This window comes from Protomyctophum parallelum (genome assembly GCF_964188405.1).
Source record: "Protomyctophum parallelum genome assembly, chromosome: 18".
Classification (NCBI taxonomy): Eukaryota; Metazoa; Chordata; class Actinopteri; order Myctophiformes; family Myctophidae; genus Protomyctophum; species Protomyctophum parallelum.
The window spans coordinates 36,898,896-36,924,345 of NC_139716.1; the positions used below are offsets into that span (position 1 = coordinate 36,898,896).

A 25,450-nucleotide genomic window follows, 5' to 3' on the forward strand; every position below is an offset into this window, starting at 1 on the left:
CACTTTGGGCGTACCGAGCCGCAGGTTGATGAACCACTGCTCTACTCACTGAACTGTCCTTTTTGTCTGTGCTAAACCAATGTCTATTGGTGTTGTGATGTAAATACTTTCTTCTCAACGATGGCATTTCTTTGTATTTTGGTTCTTTTTCTTAACCTTTTTTTTGTGTTTTTCTATAAAGTTCCCTGTCTCTGTTGTCACAGCTAGTGGTGTATCTGTTATTCTTATATGGAATGCCATCATTTACATTTATTCAAAGTACTTTGTTAAATCACAAGCCCGCCATCAAGTACTTATTCATAAAAGTGGGAATGATCTATCTTTACGTCCTTACCAGACTAGACCAGTGGTTCTCAAACACTGGGTCTGGCCCCGTTTGTGGTCCCAATTTGGTTCCAGTGTACTACTACAGTCCTGATTAAACCAGTGTAGGGTGCATTTGGAACCACCTCAAGGAACATGAAAGGTCCCTGGGCCACACTTTGAGAACCACTGGGCTATAGCTTTGCTTATGTCGTTTTCTCTTCCCATGTCTTCCATCGTCTCAACTCAGCCACGTTTCGCTCTTTACTTTTCCCATGGCCCTGTCGGGAGAATCTCACGTCCCACTTTGGGCGTACCGATCCACAGGTTGATGAACCACTGCTTTACTCACTGAACTGTCCTTTTTGTCTCTGTGCTAAAGCAATGTCTCCTCAACTATTGTGATGTAAATACTTTCTTCTCAACGATGGCATTTCTTTGTATTTTGTTGTTTCTTTTTTTTGTGTTTTTCTATAAAGTTCCCTGTCTCTGTTGTCACAGCTAGTGGTTTATCTGTTATTCTTATATGGAATGCCATCATTCACATTTATTCAAAGTACTTTGTTAAAGCACAAGTACTTATTCATAAAAGTGGGAATGATCTATCTTTACTTCCTTACCAGACTAGACCAGTGGTTCTCAAACACTGGGTCTGGGCCCGTTTGTGGTGTCCCAATTTGGTTCCATTGTACTACTATAGTCCTGCGTTAAAACCAGTGTAGGGTTCATTTGGAACCACCTCAAGGAACATGAAAGGTCCCTGGGCCACACTTTGAGAACCACTGGGCTAGCATAATGGTCTCTGCTGTTTAGTTATGATGCGAGGAATTAAGACATTATTGTCCACAAATCATGTTTTTTTAATTATGGACATGATGAGAGATAGTATAATTTCCATGTATGCAAGTTTTCCAAACATTAAAGCTGAAATTATATTTTGAGAGTATTTAATTCGCGTCTTTCTTGTGATGTATTCACTAGGCTAGTCCACTGTTTCCCAAACAGTGGGTCGGAAGACTCGGAACCTACCGTTTTTTCTCTTAAATGTTGCCATCTATTGACTATGTCCACAATCTCCACATTAGTTTGTTAGGCTGGAACGGAGTTGGAACATTTTTTCAGAGTCAGGAAATTATTTTTTGCTTAGACAATAAACCCTGCCCCATATGTACCTGTCCATGTAACTCCACTCTGGGATTCCTCACCACAGAGACCATTGCTATCCCCTCTGCCCATGAGGAGGTTTGGTGCTCTTACTACTTCTTAACGGGAACCCCTTTTGGTGTTTTAACCCATTCTGACCTGAGATCAGATTCACACGAGGTTTCCACTGGACACACACTGGTCTGATTAACCCATTCTGACCTGAGATCAGATTCTAAAAATGTCAGTCGTTTTTTTTTTAGATTTTTCAAAAATAGCAGACCTACAAGCTCGTATCGCGCCACTCGGTGGCGCGATATGAGCTTGTAGATCTGCTATTTTTAAATAGCTAAAGCATGACATGATGCCGACACCAAAATGGGTGCCCGGTCAGAATGGGTCAAGCATTATGTTGTTGTATGTCTACGAGCTTGTAGGTCTGCTATTTTTGAAAAAGTGTGAAAATGTGGCGCAAATCTTTGAATAGATATTCTTTCAGAGCGAACGTTTTTAACTGAAATCTTTGCTTCTGGGGGGTCGCTGGAACAACATATTTTCAGATTGGTGTCCGCAGCCAAATTCAGTTAATTCTGGGTGTCCTTGACATGAAAAAGGTTGAGCACCACTGACATAGAAAGGTGACATAGGTTTTTCAGAAAACTCTTAGGATTTAGAAGACATTTTTTTAATCGGCTTGCAGACAGTTAAGTATAGATTTTAACTGGTTAAATTGAAGTGTTATTGATACATATTGTCAAAGCATTCCAAGGCACCCCTGGACATGCTTAAAGTCCTTTACCAGCTGCATGCACACATTTAAGACCATTTGATTTTCATGAATAAAAGACACAGTGGCACATCTTGTTATTTGTAGTATTATCTATGAATCACTTATGTATAATTTCTTTTTTGTTTTAATATTAAGCATAAATCCAAAGAACAGAGCCTCAGAAAACGGTTCTTGTCATTCATGCCTGGCTTGCATTCTCAATGCCATTTTTGGTGTTTTGACGTGTTTTTGCCACAAGGTGGCACTGTTTCATTCACTGTTTTCAGCAACTTCAGAAGCCTGCAGTAGACCTGTGTGGACTGGACTGCACCACTTTTTACCCAAACATCCAAATATCTTTTTTAGTTTAGTTTTTTTTTAGGGGCCACTCCTATTCCCAGCTTTGTGTGTATCATGGAATGTGATGATTTGATTGGCTGAGCATGGAATGTGATGATGATGTAAGGTGATTAGAGCACCCCTCACTTCACACCAGTGTTAGTCAAAGTCGCGCCGAATCATTAGTTAATTTAACTCCCAGTCCAACCCTTGATTCTGAGTGCCAAGCAGGGAGGCATTGGGTCCCATTTTTACAGACTTTGGTATGACCCGGCCGGGGATCGAACCCCCGACCTCCCAGTTTCAGAGTGGACACTCTAACCACAAGTCCACTGTCTGGTTAGAGGACACTGCATGGCTGTCCTATATACAGCTTTTGTCCCCACACGTCTCAATATTTGCCATTGACAATGAAAGGAGAAATTAGGTCAAATGTCCGTTGTTCATGAGATGATGTATGATGATAAGAGTGCCCCTCACTTCACGTGGGTGTGATTCTTTCACACACACACACACACACACACACACATAAACACAGAGACACAGACACACACACACACACACACACACAAATAGCAGATCTACAAGCTCACAATGCGTTGTGACACATTATGAGCTTGTAGATCTGCTAGTTTGTGCTAATGTTCCCCTGTGAAGAATAATGTGGATACTGGGGGTTCAAGTGGCTATAGACTACAAAGTAAGCAGAGAAAGGTGCATTCCCCACTCTCGAACCCAGTGGACAGTTTTATCACTCAAAGCATAGATTTACTAGATGTGTCCAGACTATGGTGAAGAAGACGCAGCATATTTTAAGAAGGTGGTTCTCAAAGTGGGGTGGCGGGTTCCAGGGGGTCCCCAACAAAGTGAGTTAACATGGCATAAAAAATGGTTTAACCACTTTTTTTGAAAATAGCCAATCTACAATGATTCATCACATTGTGAGCATGTAGATCTGCTATTTTCATAATATTGAAAGAGATTATAATTCCATGTTGTGTGTTGCTGTTTGTTTCAGTGGATGAGATCCATTTTTATTTAAAGGGAAAGGTGCAGATAATATAGATAACGTATAATGTCATTCAAATGCCAGATTCTGGTGGAATTGCCATGGGAGCCTGTGCAAATCGGCACTGATAGGGCATGCATGGCTACCATTTTTGTGTGTTGTGGTGACGTCACTCAGGAGGTCATCATTGATAAGGTGTTAAGGATGCTCTTAGGCATCGGCTTCGTCTGAGGACCACCGATTGACAAACGCAGCGACAGATTGAAGGTTAGAGACAAGACGTGAGTCAGTGAGGTGAGTGGGGCGGAAACACAAAGATGGCGGGGCGGAAAATGAAAATATCGAAATTACCAGCAGCTGAGCTGTCACTGACCAACTGTGCCTACGTGAGTAAGAGGGAGCCACCATTAGAACAACACATCACGGTGCGCAACAAGACCCAGAAGTTTGTCTTCACCGTGAAGACCCACGCCAGTATCGAACCAGGTTGCATCGCCTTCGGCTTCTCACAGAGGAAATGGGCAAACCTGATGATTGGCGACGTGGTCGAAGTGGCCAACTACAAGTTTGATACGTCCAAGCAGTGTGTGGTCAAAATGACGATGGAGATTGACTTCTATCAGAAGAAGAACGTGGACAAAACTAAGTACTACGATTCTGACAAGATCTCGGCTGATTTCACAAAGCACTTCAAAGATCAGGCCTTCAGCGTCGGCCAGCTGTTAGTTTTTTCCTTCAGTGATAAGCAGTTTGAATTAATCATAAAGGACATGGCGGTCCAGGATCCCACCGTCCTCAAGGAAGTGAACACCCCTGGCCTTCTGAAGCTTGGCACTAGCCAGGTGTTTTTGGAGAAGACAGAGGGATCATTGCTAAAATTGGTTGGAAAGCCCGGTATAGGTAGGAAGCCCGGGGAAAGCCCGGGGAAGCCCGGGGAACCTCCTCGTCCGTCGGCGATCCAACAGTCCCTCATCAGCCCAGAGTGGAACTTTGAACAGATGGGCATCGGAGGCCTCGACAAGGAGTTCACTGTCATCTTCCGCAGAGCCTTTGCCTCCAGAGTCTTCCCTCCGGACATAGTGGAACACCTGGGCTGTAAGCATATAAAGGGGATTCTGTTGTATGGCCCGCCAGGCTGCGGTAAGACCCTGATGGCACGGCAGATAGGCAAGATGCTCCACACCCACGAACCAAAGATTGTAAACGGCCCGGAGATCCTCAACAAGTATGTGGGAGAGTCCGAGGCCAACATTAGGAAACTGTTTGCAGACGCAGAGGCCGAGCAGAAGGAACTGGGCGTCAATAGTGGCCTTCATATCATAATCTTCGACGAGATTGACGCCATCTGCAAGCAGCGCGGCACCACGGCCGGCAGCACCGGGGTCCACGACGCCGTGGTAAACCAGCTCCTGTCTAAGATAGACGGAGTGGAACAGCTCAACAACATCCTGGTGATCGGAATGACCAACCGACTCGACCTGATAGACGAGGCCCTGCTGAGACCCGGTCGAATGGAGGTGAAGATGGAGATCGGCCTGCCAGACGAGAAGGGCCGCATCCAGATCCTGAACATCCACACGACCAAGATGCGCACGCACAACCTGCTGGCGGGAGACGTGAACATCGAGGAGCTGGCTGTGGAAACCAAGAACTTCAGCGGCGCCGAGCTGGAGGGCTTGGTCAGGGCCGCCCAGTCCACGGCCATGAACAGACACATCAAGGCGGGTGCAACGGTGGAGGTGGACATGGTGACGGCGGAGAACATGAAAGTGGACAGAAATGACTTCATGTCCTCGCTAAAACACGACCTCAAACCGGCGTTCGGTACGGACCAGGAAGAGTGCGCTACTTACATTATGAACGGCATCATCAAGTGGGGCCTCCCGGTGTCTGCGGCGCTGGAGAACGGCATGCTGCTGGTTCAGCAGACAAAGGCCAGCACCTCAACGCCGCTCGTCTCCGTGCTGCTGGAGGGTCCCGCCAACAGCGGAAAAACGGCCCTGGCCGCCAAGATCGCCGAAGACTCGCAGTTCCCTTTCATCAAGATCTGCTCCCCGGGCAAGATGGTGGGCCACTCAGAGTTCGACAAGTGTCAGGCCCTCAAGAAGGCGTTCGAGGACGCTTACAAGTCTCAGCTGAGCTGCGTGGTGGTGGACGACATCGAGCGCCTGCTGGACTACGTGCCGATCGGCCCGCGCTTCTCCAACCACGTGCTGCAGGCCCTCCTGGTTCTGCTCAAGAAGCTTCCGCCGAAGGGCCGCAAGCTGCTGATCATCGGCACCACCAGCCGCAAGGACGTCCTGCAGGACATGGAGGTCCTGGACGCCTTCAGCACCACCATCCACATTCCCAACATCTCTCGGGGCGAGCAGCTCATAGAAACCCTGGAGCTGCTGGGCAGCTTCCAAGAGAAGGAGAGGGCCTCCATCGCCACCGCCGTCAAGGGCCAGGGGCTGTGGATCGGCATCAAGAAGCTCCTCATGCTCATCGACATGGCGGCGCAGATGGACGCCGAAAGTAGAGTCACCAAGTTCCTGACCTTGTTGAGAGAGGAAGGATCGCTGGGTTGCGAGAAGGCGGGGGACCTGGACCCGCGGTGGACCCGCATAGTGAAGAACATGCAGCCTCTCACGAGGTGGCAGAAGCAAGCGAGTGGCTGACGAGTGAGAGAAACATATTCCACACTCTAGTGCTGGGTTTCCTCTCTTTGCCACATGTAACTCAACAAGACCGATATATCGGCCGTTATTTGTTTACTTTACATCAGTTTTGGCAATAAGGCAGCTGATGTGTTCTGATTTAAAATCGCTTTCAAACTGACATCCCTCATGTCATCATGAGCGGAAATCTTCAACATTTTAAATAGTGCTTATGTGGTTAAATTAAATAAAGTTCAGTTTATGTGTTCATTTTTTACCTAAAAGTTGTCTCCTTTTTGTTTATCTAGATCTTATCTATCTATCTATCTATCTTTTAGCTTATCATTGTTGTCGAGCAGGAAACCTTTTTCGTAAATGAATGCCATACTGCAGCGTCACACACAAGCTGTTTTGAGCTTGTAGATCTTCTACATATGCTGTTTTTGAATTTGAATCCTGAAAAGTAACAGTTTTGAAAGGTGATGACGTTTCCAGTTTCCACCGACAGGCGGTGTATAAGGAAAATGTTCTCAAATAGAGACTTTAATAAAATCTAAGTTGTGCAAATTAATTAGACAATGTTGCTTATGGAAAGGTTAAAATGTAATTTAGATAGCATGGTATGTAGACAGAATACCAGGTTTATTGTTGACCTGGCATCCTATATTGTATATAGTTTCAATGTACAGATTATTTAGTTTTGAGGGGCGCTAACCCCTCCTATGCCCAGCTTTGTGTGTTTGTGTGTACCCCATAGCGATGATTTGATTGGCTGAGCAATGTGTGTATAGAAAAGTGAGGATTGTGATTGGCCCGAATGTAGTAATACATTATGTAGTAATTGATGTTGTAAGAAGAGTGCCCCTCCCTTCACACAGGTGTGATTTTTTGATATTATACTGCTTAGACTGATAGGTTCTTTGTTTACCCTATATACATTACTGAGGCACTACACTGTCTCTGCATGCCATGTGTTTACCTTACTTAATGTAAGTCGCTCTGGATAAAGCGTCTGAGAAATTCCAATTGTAACTACTGGGTCTATTTGAGAATTACCGTACTAAAGAATGTCTTGTGCAATCTGACAGTAGGCCACGGATGTCAATTCTTGAATATTTTATGGCACGGCACATGGAAAAGTGTTCCGTGTGTCTAATCTAGCGAACCAACATCTAATTTGTCGTGCATGCTGCCAGTGGGCCAAGGAAGTTAAGTGCATATTGCCGTTTCATATCTGAATTCATCACCTCGGATCCACCACCATATACTAGGGTAAAGTAACTGAGTGTGCTTTATCATTCATATCAGAAAGTGTGGGTGTGGAAGAAGTAGCCTTGCAGAGCCATGAGGCCCATAGGGCAGGAGCCTATCCTGTTTCTGTAGCGTGAGGCAGCTTGATGTTCAAGTACACCCCCTGGACATGACGCTAGTATGTCGCAGGGTCTTACCCCCAATCCAACCCTTGATGCTGAGTGTCAAGCAGGGAGGCACTGGGTCCCATTTTTACAGTCTTTGGTATGACCCCGCCAGGGATTGAACCCCGACCTCCCAGTCTCAGGGCGGACACTCTAACCACAACGCCACTGAGCTGGTGTGTGGGTGTGGAAAGGCCAAGGCAATGTGTGTAATGCTAACGTTTTTTGTTAGAGATGGTGAATTGCTGCCTTTAAAGTAGTGAGGATTAAAGTTAGAACAACAAATATAGGACATATAAAAGGATTAGCCGTTATAGCCCTTTGGGCTTGTTTTTCTGTAAAGCTGCTTGTAAATATTGGTAGTTGCAGGTTGTTTTTTGGGGCTTGTTTCTAAAATGTAGTTGCTTATTTTGGTATTGCTTCCTAATATCAGTGGTGGAAAGTACATTTACTTAAGTACACTTTTGAGGTATTTGTACTTGAGTATTTCCAACGTACTCCACAGTCTCCACTTCATACATCTCAGAGGCAAATATTTTACAATTTACTCCACTGCATTTATTTGAAAACTATAGTTGTTACTTTGATTATTTTTACAAAACATACATTATAGACTTCAGCCCTATATACATTTCGACCATAAAATAGCCGAACTACAATGTGCCGCGATGTGACAAATTGTGAGCTTGTAGATCTGAATTAATGATATGATCTGCTATGTGTAAAATATATACATTTGAAAACTTGAAATGGGTAGTCTGAGAGTAGGCCTACTTTCTACTTTTGGTACTTTAAGTATATATTTTGATACCAAGACTTTTGTACTGTTACTTAAGTATATTTTTAATTCCGGACTTTTACCTGTAACGGAGTGGTTCTACATTGCAGTATTGATATACTTGTACTTAAGTAAAACAATTGAGTATTTTTCCACCACTGCCTATAATGTTTAAATCAGTGGTTCTCAAACATTGTCATGTCAAGAAAAAGTAGGTCAGGACTCCGCGGTAACATGCGGGAGTCTGTCCCCATAACAATGCGCTAAACAACCCCTGGGAGGTGGAGCACCACACCTACTGTACCATCAGCTCCCAGTTCTTCCCTGTTCCCGCACGACTTGGCGCACCCAAGCCCTGCTACTCATACGCTGATTTGGTGGTGCCTGGGATCGAACCCATGAACTTGTGGTTCAAAGGCGAGAGCTCTACCCGGACACAATTCATGTCAAGGTCTGCCTAAAATTAATGTGTTTGTCCGCGGTCTCCCATCTGGAAATAGTGTGAGTGGACGTGCTGCATGCCATACGCCTACAAGCTGTGGTCACAATTCCACTGCTTGAGAAAGCGGTTGAAAAGCTTATTATAGCCAGCAATTATTTTTCATGTACTGTAATGATCCAAAGTGTGAAATTGACATTGCACTTGATAGTCTTGATTGATTAAAACTGCTATAGCCTACTTTTGGCTGTCTCAAACTAACGGATGTTTAAGATATGACAATAATGGAAATACATTTTAATGACATTACTAAACAAGTAAGCATCCCTCTGTTTGCTCTCAAATTAATGAGTAATGGGTGCAGAACCTTCTGTCAGGGGGAGAGGTGTTTGCTGTGGATTTTCTTTTGACCTGACCTGAGTTTTGTTCTTCCCCACTTCTGCCACGACTCTCCGTAAACCAGCCTCAAACACCACAAGGCAGTCCCTCAAGTGGAACCCCCAAGGGAGAAGACCACGGGACACCTGGCGCAGAGACTTGGAGGCAGATGCAAAAACTATGGGCCACACTTGGGGACAGCTGGAAGTGTTGGCTCAGGATCCAGATGCTTGGAGAACTCCTGTCGACGGCCTAAACCCCAGAAGGGGTAATAGGCGTAAGTAAGTAAGTAAGTAACTTCTGCCACGAGAGACACCGCCTAAAGCGTGTGAGTTGCCTGTGGAGCGTACGAGGTTCGTTGAGCTGACTAGGCCCCGCTCGAGTTGCAACCCGATAGGAATAGTAAATCCTCGGGTGACACATACTTAAAGTCGGCGGCAGCAGCCTCTCTTGGCGTCCGTAAGCTTAACAACCATTGTCTCAGAACTCAAAAGAGTATTTTCCGAGCATTTGTGTCACATAGACAGTACTTTAATGGGCGGGTAATTGCATTTGCATAGAGTAGAGACCTCCCAAAAGGATCCTATTTGAACTGCACTGTCGTATGTGTGTGTGTGTGTGTGTGTGTGTGTGTGTGTGTGTGTGTGTGTGTGTGTGTGTGTGTGTGCGTGCGTGTGCGCGTGTGCGTGTGTGTAAACTGTGTTGTTTGTCGTGGCTGGGCCAGACTTTACCCTGCAGGGGGGGGGGGGGGGCGTGGGATACAGATGTCTCTTAAGAGAATTAAAGAGATACATCTAGTGTGGCTTTACTGAATTGTCTATGTTTGGGGGGATTTCAAATTTTAAACTCTACAATCCGTGAGCGTTATGTCATATTCTCCTCGCCCAACGAGAAGCAATTGACTGCTATATGATGTTTTGATCTCTGAACAATAATGGAATGGAGGCAACTTGTTACCCATGTGTGTCGTCTGCATCAACTAAATGTATTGATATTGTCGACCATGTTGGTGTAATTTATCCAACAGGTTTAAACGTCTCAATGGAAGCGTGGGAAGACCATCTCCAAAAACTGCACATCATGTAAGTAAGTAAGTAGCCTTGCCGAGCCATGAGGCCCATAGGGCAGGAGCCTATCTCCTGTTTCTGTAGCGTGAGGCAGCTTGATGTACATGTACAAGATGTACCTGGCCTGGACATGACGCAGGTATGTTGCAATCCAACCCTTGATGCGGAGTGTCAAGCAGGGAGGCACTGGGTCCCATTTGGTCCCATTTTGGTCCCATAGTCTTTGGTATGACCCGGCCGGGGATCGAACCCCGACCTCCCAGTCTCAGGGCGGACACTCTAACCACAAGGCCACTGAGCTGGTACACATCATGTACTAAGTGATATTAATTCATTTACTCTACTATAGGGCATAGCAGCGGAGGCCATTTTCTGGTTCCATCGTTCCAGACCCCATTAATTTTTTAGAGATTTCCAGAGAGAGAGAGAGAGAGAGAGAGAGAGAGAGATAAACGGATCAGTGGTGGAAACTGTAGTAGCCTACTGTATTTCCAACTGTCAATAATTTCTACTCCACTACATCTCAGGCAATTATTGCACTTTAGCTACTAGTTATTTTCTAGATTTTTATTATTATTCCAAAACATAGCCTACATCAACCACTTCAGCCCTATACATTTCGGCCAATTGAAAATAGCTTATCTACAAGCTCACAAATTCACAATGTATATTGTAGATCTGCTATTTTCAAAATATTTGAAAATGTGTCATTCTGCGTAATACTTTTAGTGGTACATTTTGATACCAATGCATTTTGAGTCCACCAATACCAATACATTAAGAATTCTGGACTTTTAATTGTAACAGTACTTCTATATTGCACCATTTGGTGCTTTAAGGATTATGTTATACTTTAGCTTTTGAAAAATAGCAGATCTACAAGCTCAGAATAATCATGAATACGTGTGCAGATCTTTGAATATATATTCTTTCACAGTGAACGTCTTTTAACTCATATCTTTGCTTCTGGGTGGTCCCGCGGACAAATACATATCATTCTGGGCATCCTTGACATGAAAAAGGTTGAGCACCACTGACATAGAAAGTAGAAACATAAAACTGTCATGATTTAGAAGCCATTTAAAAAATAAAAAATAAAGCCTAAGGTCTAAATGGGTTGAGTAAAAAAAATGAACTTTCTCCACCACTGCTAATGATCATCCATTGATGCTCTGCTCCTATAGGGACAACCCGGGTCACACCTTCAGCTCCTGGGAGCAACAACAAGTCCTCCTGGAGGATTCGGGGGAACCTGTCAAAAGAACTGTGCTCTTTGAACCCCGCCGAGGCATAAAGCGGCTCTCCCTGAAGTGGCTGGTGGGAGCATAAAGGATGGAGGAGAGGCCAGCGCTGGTTGTTTCACATCGGGGTGAATTGTAGGAGCGGTAAAGGGGGGGGGGGGGGGGGGGGGGGGGGGGGGGACACGGGACCTTTTGAACTGCGGGCTGGCGTTTTGAAACGGGCCTGGACCGGTTGCAGCTGGTTCCACCGACAAGAGGAGGCGCTTTCATCCGGCTGAGAACAAAGCGAAATGCATGGCACTTCCTCCCGTCGCAGTAGGTGGCACGCACGCACGCACGCACGCACACACACACACACACACACACACACACACACACACCCACACAAACACACACCAAGGTACATGGACACTTTCAAAACATTGCGTTGGGTCTTCATATCTAAATGATAAAGGAACCGTGTGTGCTCACAGAATCATTGGTTCAAACAAGTAATTCATGTATCATCAAATACCATGTTTTCAGATGAGCCCGGGTCCTGAAAGGGTTCGGGAACAGGTGGGCTGTTTCTTTAGATCACTGTTTCCCCAAACAATGGGGTGGACCGTGGGAGTGGGTTTTATGGGTTTATGGGTCGTGAGTAAATATCCCCTTTTTATGTTTCCTACAAAGACAAAAAATAATGTATTTCAAAGGATTCCCAACCAAACCCCACCTGATTGCATCTGATGCACAAGTAGGCCATTCATGGCCAACTTGTGTGCAAAGCGCAAGTTGGCAGCTCGACCGAGTGCATTTCTAGTTTGATTATTGTTGTACCACAATTCTCACATGAGACGATTCTAAGATGGCCCAATGTTATTTTTTCCATAGAGAAATGACTTCCGTGACCCAGGGGAGATGAGCGAGTGACGTCCGGACTTCTGTACTCTACAGGGACACCAGGATGAAAGTGGTTAAAACACGCCAATGATATCTAGTAAGTCAGTAAATAAACGAGTAAGTACGTTCTAAAAAAACGATATTGGCCATACCGATCTATCGGCCGGGGCTGTACGCCTGGCTAAGGCCGAGTTGATTCCCACCTAGAGATGAGGATTAACCCTGGACCCGTCCCAGAGTCTGTTTGTTTCCATTTTCTCACAGAGTTAAAATGACACTATGGAATTTACAGTGTAGATTGGCGGTCCAGGAGATGAAATATGGTACCAAATGGGGGGGAGGGGGGTCTGTGACCTGATAAACAAGGAATGATTACATAGTAATAATGTGTCAGGTGCAACAGGCGCTGTCTCCGTTGTCCCCCTTTGTGTATTTATTATTGTTATTTAGTTACGTGTATGATTCTCTGGAGAAAAAAAAACACAGGAGAGGGAGCACACTAGTGTTGCTGAGGTGCTGGCCTAAGGCAGTAACCAAGTAAAAATAAGAAAAAGGCCGCACACTCGTAGCCACGATTCTGTATAATATGTATTAAGAATCCAACGTTTCGACCTAGGAGGTCTTCTTCAGGGAATTATGTGTCTCTGTCACAACCTCGCGGCCGTTGTAGTGCAGGCGGTGTTGGCAGAGTCCGCCTGCTGTCTCCGTTGTCCCCCTTTGTGTCTTTGTCCCCCCCCCCCCCCCCCCATTATTATGATTTTAGTAATGTGTATGTTTCTCTGGCGCAACCTCGCGGCCGTTGTTTGCGTTTCTTTTCCGACGTTCTGTGCGTGGTTCAATGACTGTGTTTTGTTGTGGCTTTATCCTGCTGTTCAGCTCATAACATTAGCAGCTGTTGTCGCTTCGAGGCTGCCACTGTGGTCGGGCAGCTTGCTCACTGCGGTGCGGAAATTATCCCTTCCGCGGTGCGTGTGGCATAGCTTAGGAGGCAGGCAATCATACTACACTCCCATTGGCTTAGGCAGCGTGTGTGGAAGCCAATCAGGCTAGGCCGTCAGTATGACTAGGTGGTGACGATGTCGTCTACATTTCATGAGGTTTCACCTGACAAAAACAGAAAAGGGTTGAGAATCCACTCAAGTCAAATTCAAAGGGTCTTTATTGGCAAGTGCACACTGTAAAATGAAAAAAAAAAATGAAAAAAAGTATGCAGACTATGCACAGTTAATGATAATAGATTGACTACCATAAGGAAATCTTATAAAAAGTGCATGGTAAGATTAGCCTGGTTGCGAACGCACTGAGCACTAACTATGAGACCCTGCAGATCGTGTCTGTCTGTGTGTGTGTGTGTGTGTGTGTGTGTCTGTCTGTCTGTCCCGCTGTGACACCACCCGCCCGCCACCAGAGGGCGCAGCTGTAGCACACACACACACACACACACACACACACACACACAACCACACACACACACACACACACAGTAGAAAACTTAAAAAAATGACTAACTAAAAAGAAAAAAAATGTAAGTAATTTATTCTAATTGTTGTTATTACGATTAAAATTGTTAATTTACGAGCTGCGTTCGCTTCCCGCGTTTGCGCGTCTTACTTGTAAACCATACCAGTCGAGTGAACATGATCATGTTCATCATTCATCACGAAAACATAAAACCATGACCCAAAATCCAAAAGAACATATTAGGATTATAGACCCATATATAGCTCTCACTTCAGTGATTATGAAATACCTTGAGAGAATGTACTGTTACAACATCTTGTTAGTATACCGGTAACCAAAGACAAATTTGATTCCTGTCTGTTTGCAGTCAGGATGTAGTTGTTGTCACACTGGTCCACTTAATTACGAAACACGTCTAATAAGAATCATGCCAGGGTGCTGTGGTTAGACTTCTCTTCCGCTTTCAATACAATGCAGTCTGACATACTAGCGTCAAAGATGGTATGGGCTACTTACTTGGAACTGACTCCATACTTAATTCACTGCTGTGCTTATTTTCTTACCGACAGAGTACAGAGGGGGAGAGTGAACAGAACCCACTCCCCAGGGTTGTGTAAAGCTCAGGCTGCACCTTTCAGCCTTTATACACCTGAATGTCGCACCGACACTGACATACCAGACCGATACATTCTATCTGTCTGTCTGAATGTCGCACCGACACTGACATACCAGACCGATACATTCTATCTGTCTGTCTGAATGTCGCACCGACACTGACATACCAGACCAATACATTCTATCTGTCTGTCTGAATGTCGCACCGACACTGACATACCAGACCGATACATTCTATCTGTCTGTCTGAATGTCGCACCGACACTGACATACCAGACCGATACATTCTATCTGTCTGTCTGAATGTCGCACCGACACTGACATACCAGACCGATACATTCTATCTGTCTGTCTGAATGTCGCACCGACACTGACATACCAGACCGATACATTCTATCTGTCTGTCTGAATGTCGCACCGACACTGACATAACAGACCAATACATTCTAAAGTAGTTTTGATCTCTCTAGAATCTAGTTCCAGTGATCCAGTGACTGCACCAACACAGAGTAAATACTGTAGGGTTGTTTGAATGGAGTGATGACATCACTCAATTCATAGTGAACAGATCGACCAGGTATGTTCATATACATATCTAGGAGACCATCTTTTGTCATGGAAAGATCAGTTTGAATCAGTGTGTATACGAAAACAAAGCAAATAATGTACTTCCTTCGCCTTCTAAGATCCTTCTTTTGTTTTACGCTTCTGTTATTATGAGTGTTCTTCAGTACTGTAGTACCACCCGGTATGGATGTTTGTCTGCAGCCCTAAAGTCACAACTGCTGCAACAACTGAACATTAACTTTGTTCAAAGATTGTTTGACAACCACTTCAGAGACTATATACATCCACGTACGATAACGGCAACCTAAGGTTGGCAAGGAGTATCACCTCAAATATTAGCCATGTTTTGTATGGAGGATATAGGTTGTTGTCTTCAGGAAGGAATTGCGATGTGACGCATTGTGAGCTTGTAGATCTGCTATTTTTATACACTTCATGCATTTGAAAATGTACTTACTCAAGTAATGCAAATATTGAATCACAGACCTTCACTTTGTGACAGAGTATTTCTACATTACAGTATTGATACTTTTACTTATGTAGAAATAATGTGAGTATACTTTTTTTCCACCACTGTGGGTGGGTCGGTGTGTGGGTGGTTGTCTGCATGTTCAGGGGGGCCGGCGAGGTGTTGAGCCCGTCCTGGCAGAGAGAGAGAGAGAGAGAGAGAGAGAGGGGGGGGATAGAGAGAGAGAGAAGGAGGGAGGGAGGGAGGGAGGGAGGGAGGGAGGGAGGGAGAGAGAGATAGAGAGAGGGGCTCGTACTCCCTTCGTGTCTTCTTGTCTCCTCTCCTCCCCCATCTTTGACTTTGCTCCCTCTGCTCCTCATCTCTCCTCTCATCGGCGGTCAGACCCAAAAGAGGATACAGACAAAACTTGGCTTGACAGACAGACAGACGGACGGACAAGGGAGGGGGGGTGATTGAATGCAGCCGAACAGGGAGAGAGAGGTAAGAGGGAAATCCCTTGCCTCCCCTGTGTGTGTGTGTGTGTGCGTGCGCACGTGTGTGGGTGTGTGTGTGTGTGTGTGTGTGGGAGTGGGAGCAGCAGAGGGTGGTAGAAAGCAGGCAGAGGACATACCAGCATCATGGGGTGAGTACAGCCACTGCAGTCTGGCTTCTATACCAGCATTAGATATTCTGACACACAAGTCACAGTTTGTTTCCCATAGTTTAACGTTCTCATCACCTGTGTGTGTGTGTGTGCGTGCATGCGTGCGTGCATGCGTGCACGCGAGTATGCAAGTGTAGAGAAAGGTTGCTGTCTCTCTGTCTGGTGTTAAGGCAGTCAGTGAGTGTCGGCGTGCGTGTGTGTGTGCATGAATGAAGGACATGAAGCAAAGTGCGTGCATGTGTGCATGTTGATTTAAACCCTTGCCTTGACCTGCGTGAGTAGATTCACCTGTTGCAATGAACCTGGAGTGTGCGTGTGTGTAATTATATACACTCTCCACATAGGTATAGTATAATTTGAGAAGTAGACATCATTTTCCTTGTCCTCACAAGACAAGGCTTGCCAAAATAAAAGTAAAAATCTCTACCGAAACTGTAGATTTAGTCGACTAAAATGATATTTAGTGGACTATAACTTTATAACTAAACTAAAATGTAAAATGTGACAAAAACTAAATTTTATTCAAAAAAAAATGTAAAATGTGACAAAAACTAAATTTTATTCAAAAAACTAAATTGCTGTCAAAATCAACACTGGACAGGGCCTAGCTGTCTCCAGGCGGAGGGTTCTTTATGTCCCCCTGATTTATGTCCCATGCAGAATCAGGTGTCTGCCCCCCAAGAAAACATCTGTTATTTCATGTTTTTTTGAGCTTCTGTATATTATTGTGAATTCCAAATAACTGGAGTATAAAATAGGTCTTCAGTAATCTGAAGACTGACTCACTTCTTCAGACACTACCTCAGTCCTAGTAGCACTTTAGCTATATGACTGTGGCTCAGGAGGTAGAGCAGGTCGTCCAATGATCCATGGGTCGGCGGTTCGAATCCCGGCTCCTCCTGTCTACATGTCGAAGTGTCCTTGGGCAAGACACTGAACCCCAAATTGCTCCCGATGTGCTGGTTGGTACCTTGCATGGCTTCTGCCGCAATCGGTGTATGAATGGGTGAATGTATTAAATGCACAATCTATGTAAAGCGCCTTGGATAAAGGCGCTATATAAATGCACCATTTACCATTTACCCTGCAGATACAGCATAGACTAGTACTGTGGTCATTTTGTTCTCGTGTTTTTGAGTGGTGCAAGCCACTTCAACATTTGACTGTGTGTGTCTATTTGTCTACTCTATATCAGCACCTATTATCTGTTGACTGATAATGTCCTTCTAAGGAGGGCCGTGGTTTGTATTTTTAATTATTTTGAATAGTTATTTTTGATTTTGTGAGCGGGGCTGGAGGAGGTTCTTTTCCAAAATAATTATTCAAAATAAATGAAAACAGTAAATGAAAAACCACGCCCCTCACAATATCAGGACAATATCAGTCAACATAAAAAAGTGTTTTTGATTAATCTATCATGGTTAAAATAGAGTTTTAAGTTATAATGGGTTTGTATAGGAAGCTGTACAGCTGTAATCAGCTGTCAGTCAGCTGATAGTAATAATCAGCCTAGCTATTTTCTCATATTCCTCATTCACATTTTAAGTGGTCATTTTAGGGGTGTAACGATATAATAACTGCATCTAAATATTGTATATCAATATCTAAACAGCAACATAGCATATCGTATCGTTTTACTTTGTATTTGTATTTGAAATAATCGGTATCGAATCGTTTTGCAATGCAAATAAATTGTATCACTACTAAGTATAGCCTACTTGTGCATTGTATTTAGCAATCTTAAGAAGAAAAAATAAAAAGAGGGGCTTAACAGTCTGGTACAGTACAGTACAGTACAGTACAGTACAGTACAGTACAGTACAGTACAGTACAGTACAGTACAGTACAGTACAGTACAGTACAGTACAGTACAGTACAGTACAGTACAGTACAGTACAGTACAGTACAGAGTGCCCACCAACTGGCCACCTGGATAGCGTGGCGTGGCTCTAGAGCGAGACCGTATGGTACACAGAGTTCTAGTAAGGTCTAATCTGATTCATGGCTTTAATGTTAAATTGCATGAAAGTTGTATGTTTCAAGTTTGCATGACTCAAGTTAATCTCATCAACACTCTTGATATGTGCCAGTGCTTGTATACCCATGGGGGTTTTGCTTAACGTTCCCTGATTTTGCTTAGCATGCTGCTTAGACAAAATTCAGGGAACATCTTCTGTAAGCCTTAGTTAATTCCATTTGTGGCAATACATGGTTAATCTATTCTGATGTGAGTCATTTTGGCCATTTGAAATGGCTGCCAATAGCAACCATAGGCTAATTATTCTTCAATGATTACCCATGTTGCTGCTACTAACATATGCATTTCTAGCGCTCTTTTTTTTGCATTGGAGTGATGCAGTCGAGATAATTTCGTTGTACACCTGCATGTGTTCAATGACAAAATACATCCATCCATCCGGAGCCAAAAGGTGAAGTTTACTAGGTAATGAGGGTTTAAGTGGTAAAATGTCTGAAATAAACAAAACAAAAGCATTCATTTACAAAACACTGAAATGCATGCAAAAGTTAAATCTGCAGCAGTGTGTGTGCGTGTGTGCGTGCGCACGCCTAGACACTCTCTTTGACAACACCCATACCCCCCTTCCACCGCAGCCCCCCCCCCCCCCCCCCCCCATCACCTCCTACCAAAAGCCAGCGGGCTGCTTATTCTCGCCTCGACACACACAGAGTCCCATGGAGACTGGAACGTAAATAAACAACGTGTCTCACTGTTAAAAAGTCAGCGTCTATCCCGCGGGGCCGTGGGACTCTCGTGAAGAGCTGCACTAGAGACAGGATCGAGGGTTTTTTTTTTTTACTTTTTCTTTAATCCGGTCTGAGCCCCGAGAAGGCAGCGCGCCAAAAAAACGTCACCTTTTGACCTTTCGCAGAGCCGAGCTTTGGAACTTTGATCATTCTTTTTGCTGGAGGAATGGAGACGCTGGTTTTCTTCCCCATGCCGGTCAGTCAAGTTTCGGTTGTGAAAATGTCTGTTGTGGTTTTTGCTTCTTGGCTTTGATTCATCAGTTTCCTGTTCTTTCTCTGTTGTCTGTGGCGTTGTTTCTTTCTCACCTTCTGTTTTATTTCACTGTGAATTTCACAACACAAAAGTACTCTTCCTTACAACTTCTTTTGCTGTACAGCCAAGTTCAATCTGACACTTTTATTGGCCTTGGCCTGCATCATGCTTGTTTTTCTCTCGCCCTCCCCCCCTCCAAGGAAAAAGAACTTCAGGGCAAGGATTCTTGACATTTTTCCCCCTTATCTCCCTTAAGCAGCTCTTCAATTCTGACATCACAGTCTGAGGGCTACCTGGTAGGATGAGTCTGTTTCTGACTATATAAGGCCCTGCATGTGCGTCTGCTTTCTATTCTTGCCTGGTCCTAATTCTTGCATAATCTTTTTTTTTAAAGAAACACGCAAATCTGGTCTCCTTAATTGCGGAGATGTCCCAGGGGAGAGCCTCTTTGTTGCTTTGTATCTTTGCGGTCCCCACGGGGATCGGCGGTGTTTATCTTCCGTCCCCGTTTGGCACAGAGGGGAATTGACTTCAATCATGTGTGTTTGTGGAAGGAGTGAGTGAGTGGCGCAGTGAGTGTTTGCTGGGTTTAAGCTTGATTTATACACTTGGTTAAACGCCCGTGTCGTGCAGCGGAAATGGCCGATCCACAATCTCCTGCCGCACCGCGTTGGGAGCTTTGTAGATCGGCGCTCTGTGGAATGTGCATTGACCCCCGGTCGGCATTACAGTGTGGGCATGCTGACTGGTTGCATCAAACGGTAGAGTAGATTATCATCTTAATTCACTGATGATTGATCGAGTGACTACATTAAAGCATCGTATTTTCACACTCAAACTCGCATCGGGTTTACAAGGTCAAACTCTGCGTCTCGCATGCGTCTCGCAGCACTGCCGACGAACACAGCGAAAAGGCGCTGCACAGCGTCAATTGTTTTACGAACAATTCCAAAAGACAGATGAGAGTTATCTCTGACACCGGAGGGAGTCGTGTTGGTCTCAAGTGGTCCGTGTTTCGAATCATTGTAACTCCTCCGTGAGTGTCGCTATGCAAAGATGTCACGGAGGGGATGTGTGTGTGTGTGTGTGTGTGTGTGTGGGGGGGGGGGGGGGGATCATGTTATAACCCTGATTCCCATTTGTCAAACACCAACATTGATTAGACCAGTGGTTCTCAAATGTGACCCCACTCCCCCCCCCTCCCCTCAAAGGTGACCCCCCTCCTCCCCCACTATTTTAAATGTCTGGCCAATTTTGCATTGTTTAAAAAAAAATAGGGGGGGGGGGGTCCCTGGCACAAATAATTTCCAGATGGGGGACCAAATACACATCAATTTTGGGGGTTCTTGACATGAAAAAGTTTGAGAAACACATGGATTAGATACACACATACTAGGGAGGCGAGAGAGATGTAGGCCTGTGTGTTTTGAAGAGGATCTTAGCTCGTTCTCTGCTGGCGGGAGGACCAACTACACCCCTCCCACCTCATACACATGCACGCACACACACAACACGCACACACAACACACACACACCACACACACACACACACACACACACACACACACAGCCTCTGGGTTTAGCACTTTGATTAATGGCCTTCGCTCCGTGGCTTCATTTGGACTAGACGAGTGAGCCCAGCTCGCTGCTTTGGAAGTTATTACTTTATAATGGGAACATGTAAGCAAAGAGCCATGTGCTTTCCATCATCCTGGGAACGACAGCTGCATGAGAATGTAATTATATCACTGACGCATAGTAATATTTGATCTTTGCAACAGATGGGAGACTGGAGTCTCATGCTAACTTTTCTTTTCCAACTGTTGTGCTACCCTCTCTCTCTTTCTCTGTCTCTCTTTTTCTTCCAAAATATCTCTGTTTACACTTTCAAACCATCCATCTCTCTCAGTCTCTCTCTCTCTCTCTCTCTCTCTCTTCCCTCTGGTTATAAAAGTGACTTTTGGTGTGGTTTGGGTTACATAAGTCATTTATTCCCTCTTGGGGATGACAGTGAGAAGCCAAGTTCCCATTGTGTTGCGCGTCCCAAAAGGGACGTGTGGGCTATGCTGAGACCTTGAACCCCAGCATCCCTATATTCTTGGGAAGGGGACGTTCATCAGAAACAGCCAATCTATACAAGCTTGTCGATCTGCTATTTTTGGTGAAGAAAGTTGGTGTAGATGGAAAAAGAACATGCAGTGCAACTCTATTTTACATGAAGTCTAGAGGGTTTGAGTGGTTAAACTGAAGTGATGTTGATGAATTCCAAATATTATCAAAGTATTCTAAGGCACCGCTGGACTGGTGTCACGGCACCCCTTTGAGAAACCCTGATCTAGATACCTGCTGAATGGAAGCTTGTTGTTTGTTAAAGCTCTGGTGACAAAAAATCTGACCTCAATTGCACCCAGAAAACCTGAACTTTGAACATTCAGTAGATTTTCTGTGGTCTGGGGTTTTCTGATGAATTAGCCTCAAAAAGTGGTCCGCAGGCAAACTGATTTGTGAGCTTCTAGATCGGCTATTCAGTCTTGTCTTTTAGTTGTGCTGGATCTCTTTCTCCACTAGTCCCTCCCTAACATTTTAGTCTAGTTTTTATTTGCTGACGAAATTGTCAACATATTCCGTCTCAGTTTAGCCATCATAGCGCTTATTTAGGTTTTGTTTAGATTTCGTCAGTGAAAAAGGTATTTTCGCCACAGTTTTGGTCGACAAAATCAACACTGGCTTATATCTCTCCCGAAATCTGGCGACACTGCTCACCTCCTCTGGTTCGCACCTTCACACCTTTTAGCTCTCGAAAAAGGTTTTGACAAGCGCTCCGGAAAAGCCCCCTGACGGGACCACTTGTACCTAAAACTTGACTTACACTGAACAGGCCCCTCGTCTATCTCTCTCCGCTGTGGTAACCTAGCGTGAGCTATGATGGCAACAGCGCGACGGTCTGGCTAGCGCCAGGGCTAAATGCGCTAAATCTAGGACACGTTTCCGCTCGGCGAGGTGACTTGTCGACTGGCGCCTGGACGTTTATGCAAGGAGGGAAATTGATTCAATAAATCCTGGAGTGAGTAGAATAAACAGAAAGGAAAGAAGCCCCTGTTGGAGGAAGATTAATAATTTGGTAGCTTAATATGGCCATGGTCCAGTGGTGGATGTATAGCCTAGATGTATAACCTACTGCCCTACTTAAAGGAGAATTCCATACTAAAAGGCTTTCTTACCTTTCTTTGTAGTTGTTACGTCCCCATCAAAGAGGTCCAGGTGTTATTTTGTGCAAAAGCTCCTTATTGGCTATTTCCCCTACCATAAGCCCTAAATGAATTGCATTGAATTGAATGGGATGTATGGGGTGTTGTGCTAATTCGCTTATTTCCATCGCTCAAAATTATAATTGTTTTGTATATATCCTCTCTTCATAATGTAAATAATAACCCAAGCGGCACACTTTACTACTTATTTCGATGGAAATAAGCGAATTAGCACAACACCCCATACATCCCATTCAATTCAATGCAATTCATGTAGGGCTTATGGTAGGGGAAATAGCCAATAAGGAGCTTTTGCACAAAATAACACCTGGACCTCTTTGATGGGGACGTAACAACTACAAAGAAAGGTAAGAAAGCCTTTTAGTATGGAATTCTCCTTTAACCCCCACAGTACTTGATTCAAAAATATAGATGTCGGGCAGAAACCTATCTTGATATTCTAACTTTTTGTGGGTTTCTTTTTGTAAATTAACGCCCTACTCGATCATACACTACAGCATCACACAAAAGCATAAAAAGTAGCACATCCACAAGCTCGAAAATGCCGTGAAGCGATGCACTTTGAGCTTGTACATCTGCTTGCTGCTGTGAACAGTTTTGGTCATGTTTCCACCCAGCAGAGATTATATGCATGGCTACTGTATTTCTCTAAGTGAAAGTTGCTCTGTACAATTTGTTCAGAAGTGCAAATTGCAACGTACATTTTGCATTTGCATTGCATAGATTTCTTGGTTTTGTGGTGCTGCTCGTGTATGTGATATACTGGATACAAACAATAGTTCCATGCATGTGACATAGGGGTCCAAGTTGGACGAAAGCTGCAGCTCCACAGTAGGCTATAGTAGAAATAGGTCAACAATGAAATGTTACTCCGTTACCAGTTCCACCCTTTACTAAAACATTTCAGATGACTATACTGTAGGTCCAGAGGGATTTATTCTTTCTTTGAGATGCCCTGTTTTTAGTATTATGGTTAAAACATTGAGAGCTTCTGCTCTGCTGTATGCACTGCCATTGCAGACAGTGACGCTGTGTTGTGGGGTAGCTGTGGAAAGCCTAAAGCCTGCCAATGTGCCAATGTGCGACTATAGTGTCTGTCTGTCTGTCTGTCTGTCAGTCTTTGCATCGCTTACCGGTATATACATTTTAACTTGTTGTGAGTCGAAACTTCTAAACATTTTTCAAACCTAAAAATAATTCTCAGCATCAGAAGGCCTACACTATACCCAATGTTTGGCAAACACTGCATAGTATACGGACAACCTCTCCTCGTCCTCACTCACGGGGGTCTGACTAGCATCGTGCTGTCTGGGTCGACCCAGACCCAGATTGCCAGCTGGCTCCTTCCATAAGCATTTCATTTGGACCAGACCTCCCCCGCTGATGTTGATGGATGCCCCCAGCCGGGACAGGAGCCTGCTGTTCCCAGACGAGCCCCCCCCCCACCCCCCCAACCTAACACCTTTAATGCCAGTCATTCATCACCGTGCCACCGGTGCCGGGGCGGCGCCCGCTAGCCCGCGTCACAGCTAAGTGGGTTAGCCTGGAGAAGCAGCATGCATTGCAGACACGCGGCAAACAGGGAGGGAATACGCTCAATATGGCCTTCTGCTTCTATTTAATAGGATGCCACAGGTGGAGACATGAGAAATGGACAACATGACAATGGACATTGTTTCTGGTGAAACAGAAACGGACGCACACGCTCGCACGCACGCACGCACGCACGCACGCACGTGTTTCCTAACACACTAACTCATGGCACTCTGGCTGAAACCTTGCCCAAATATTGAATCATTATGTCATGGATGACCGACGTGATGTCACAGGCTGTTGATTTTGACAGCAAATTTTGATTTAGTTTTAGTCGTATACCCTTGTAGTGTATGTTTTTAATAATAATCAAAATCTACAAAGCAAGGCCTAGTAACTTAAAGTTGTCAAATAATTGTAGTGCAGTAAAAGTACAGTATGCTTGCCTCTGAGTTCTAGTGGAGCAGAAGTAAAAGTATCTGAAATTGGGGAAAACTCCAGTAAAGTAAAAGTACCTCAACATTGTACTCGAGTACATTAGCACTTAGTTACTTTACACACCACTGCTGATTAGTGTTGTCAACGGTGTTCTGCTTGTTGTCTGAGAATGCTTGTTGTCAGACTGAAGTTCAGCTCCTCTCCGAGAGGTTATCAGCTTGTTACAACACTTGTATTAGCAGATAAGATTCCTAATGGCCTCAAGGTAGAAGGGGTTCTCAAACATGTGTGTCTGTGTGTGTGTGTGTGTGTTGTTTAACTTAAACCCCAGCATTCCTATTCTGGTTGATCTGCTATTGTTTCAAAAGATTTTTTTCACCAAAAACCGAGAATAAAAATTGATCTACAAGTTCACACCAAGTGTTGTGAGCTTGTAGAACAGCTATTTTCAGCAAAGGGATTTCTGATGTAGAGGGGGGGAAAAGAAGAGGGGCCAAGTATAGACCCCTGGGGGACCCCGGTCAACTTACTGTACTGTGTCTATGTAGGCTGGCTATATACGCTATCTATATATGGGAACTTGCTGTATCTTCAGTGATCTCAATGAACCTGCACATTGCACGCTGAAATCAATATTAGTTAATGTGTAAAATGTTCTATTACGTGAAACAATTTGAGGTATGTGGTGGTGAACTAATCGAGACTACACCTTACTTGTGTGTAATTATCCCCGGTTCTCACCGAAGCGTGACCATTTCAGCAAGCCATTCAATTAAATGACAAGGGATATATCAAGTTCATATTTCACTCATTTAATTTTACAGAGCAACAATCCTCACACTGTAAAGACTTGGAACTCATTCACGTTATGTATACTGTGATTACTAAAAATAAAATAAAAATCACACCCGTGTGAACTGAGTGGTGCAACTCACCCCCCCCCCCACCACCTCTCTCTCTCTCTCTCTCTCTCTCTCTCTCTCTCTCTCTCTCCCTCTCTCTCATAATTAGCAGGCAACAGTGCAGCACTATCC

The 25,450-nt window shown here is 44.5% G+C and overlaps 2 protein-coding genes across 2 annotated transcripts in view; both read left to right on the top strand.

Annotated features, from left to right (window-relative positions):
- Nucleotides 1-3,880: 3,880 nt before the first annotated feature.
- LOC310876125 (vesicle-fusing ATPase-like) lies at nucleotides 3,881-6,223 on the top strand (the record flags this gene model as incomplete). Its single annotated transcript, XM_083789570.1, has 1 exon — nucleotides 3,881-6,223. The coding sequence occupies one exon, from the start codon at nucleotides 3,881-3,883 to the stop codon at nucleotides 6,221-6,223; it is 2,343 nt and encodes a 780-aa protein (XP_083645696.1).
- Nucleotides 6,224-16,024: 9,801 nt separating this feature from the next.
- The window catches only part of pde5ab (phosphodiesterase 5A, cGMP-specific, b), a 120,260-nt gene continuing 110,834 nt past the window's right edge, over nucleotides 16,025-25,450 (top strand). Inside the window, exon 1 of the mRNA XM_083788605.1 lies at nucleotides 16,025-16,136. Coding sequence (XP_083644731.1) covers nucleotides 16,132-16,136 — 5 coding nt within the window. The 5' untranslated portion in view covers nucleotides 16,025-16,131. The remainder of the gene's footprint in view (nucleotides 16,137-25,450) is intronic.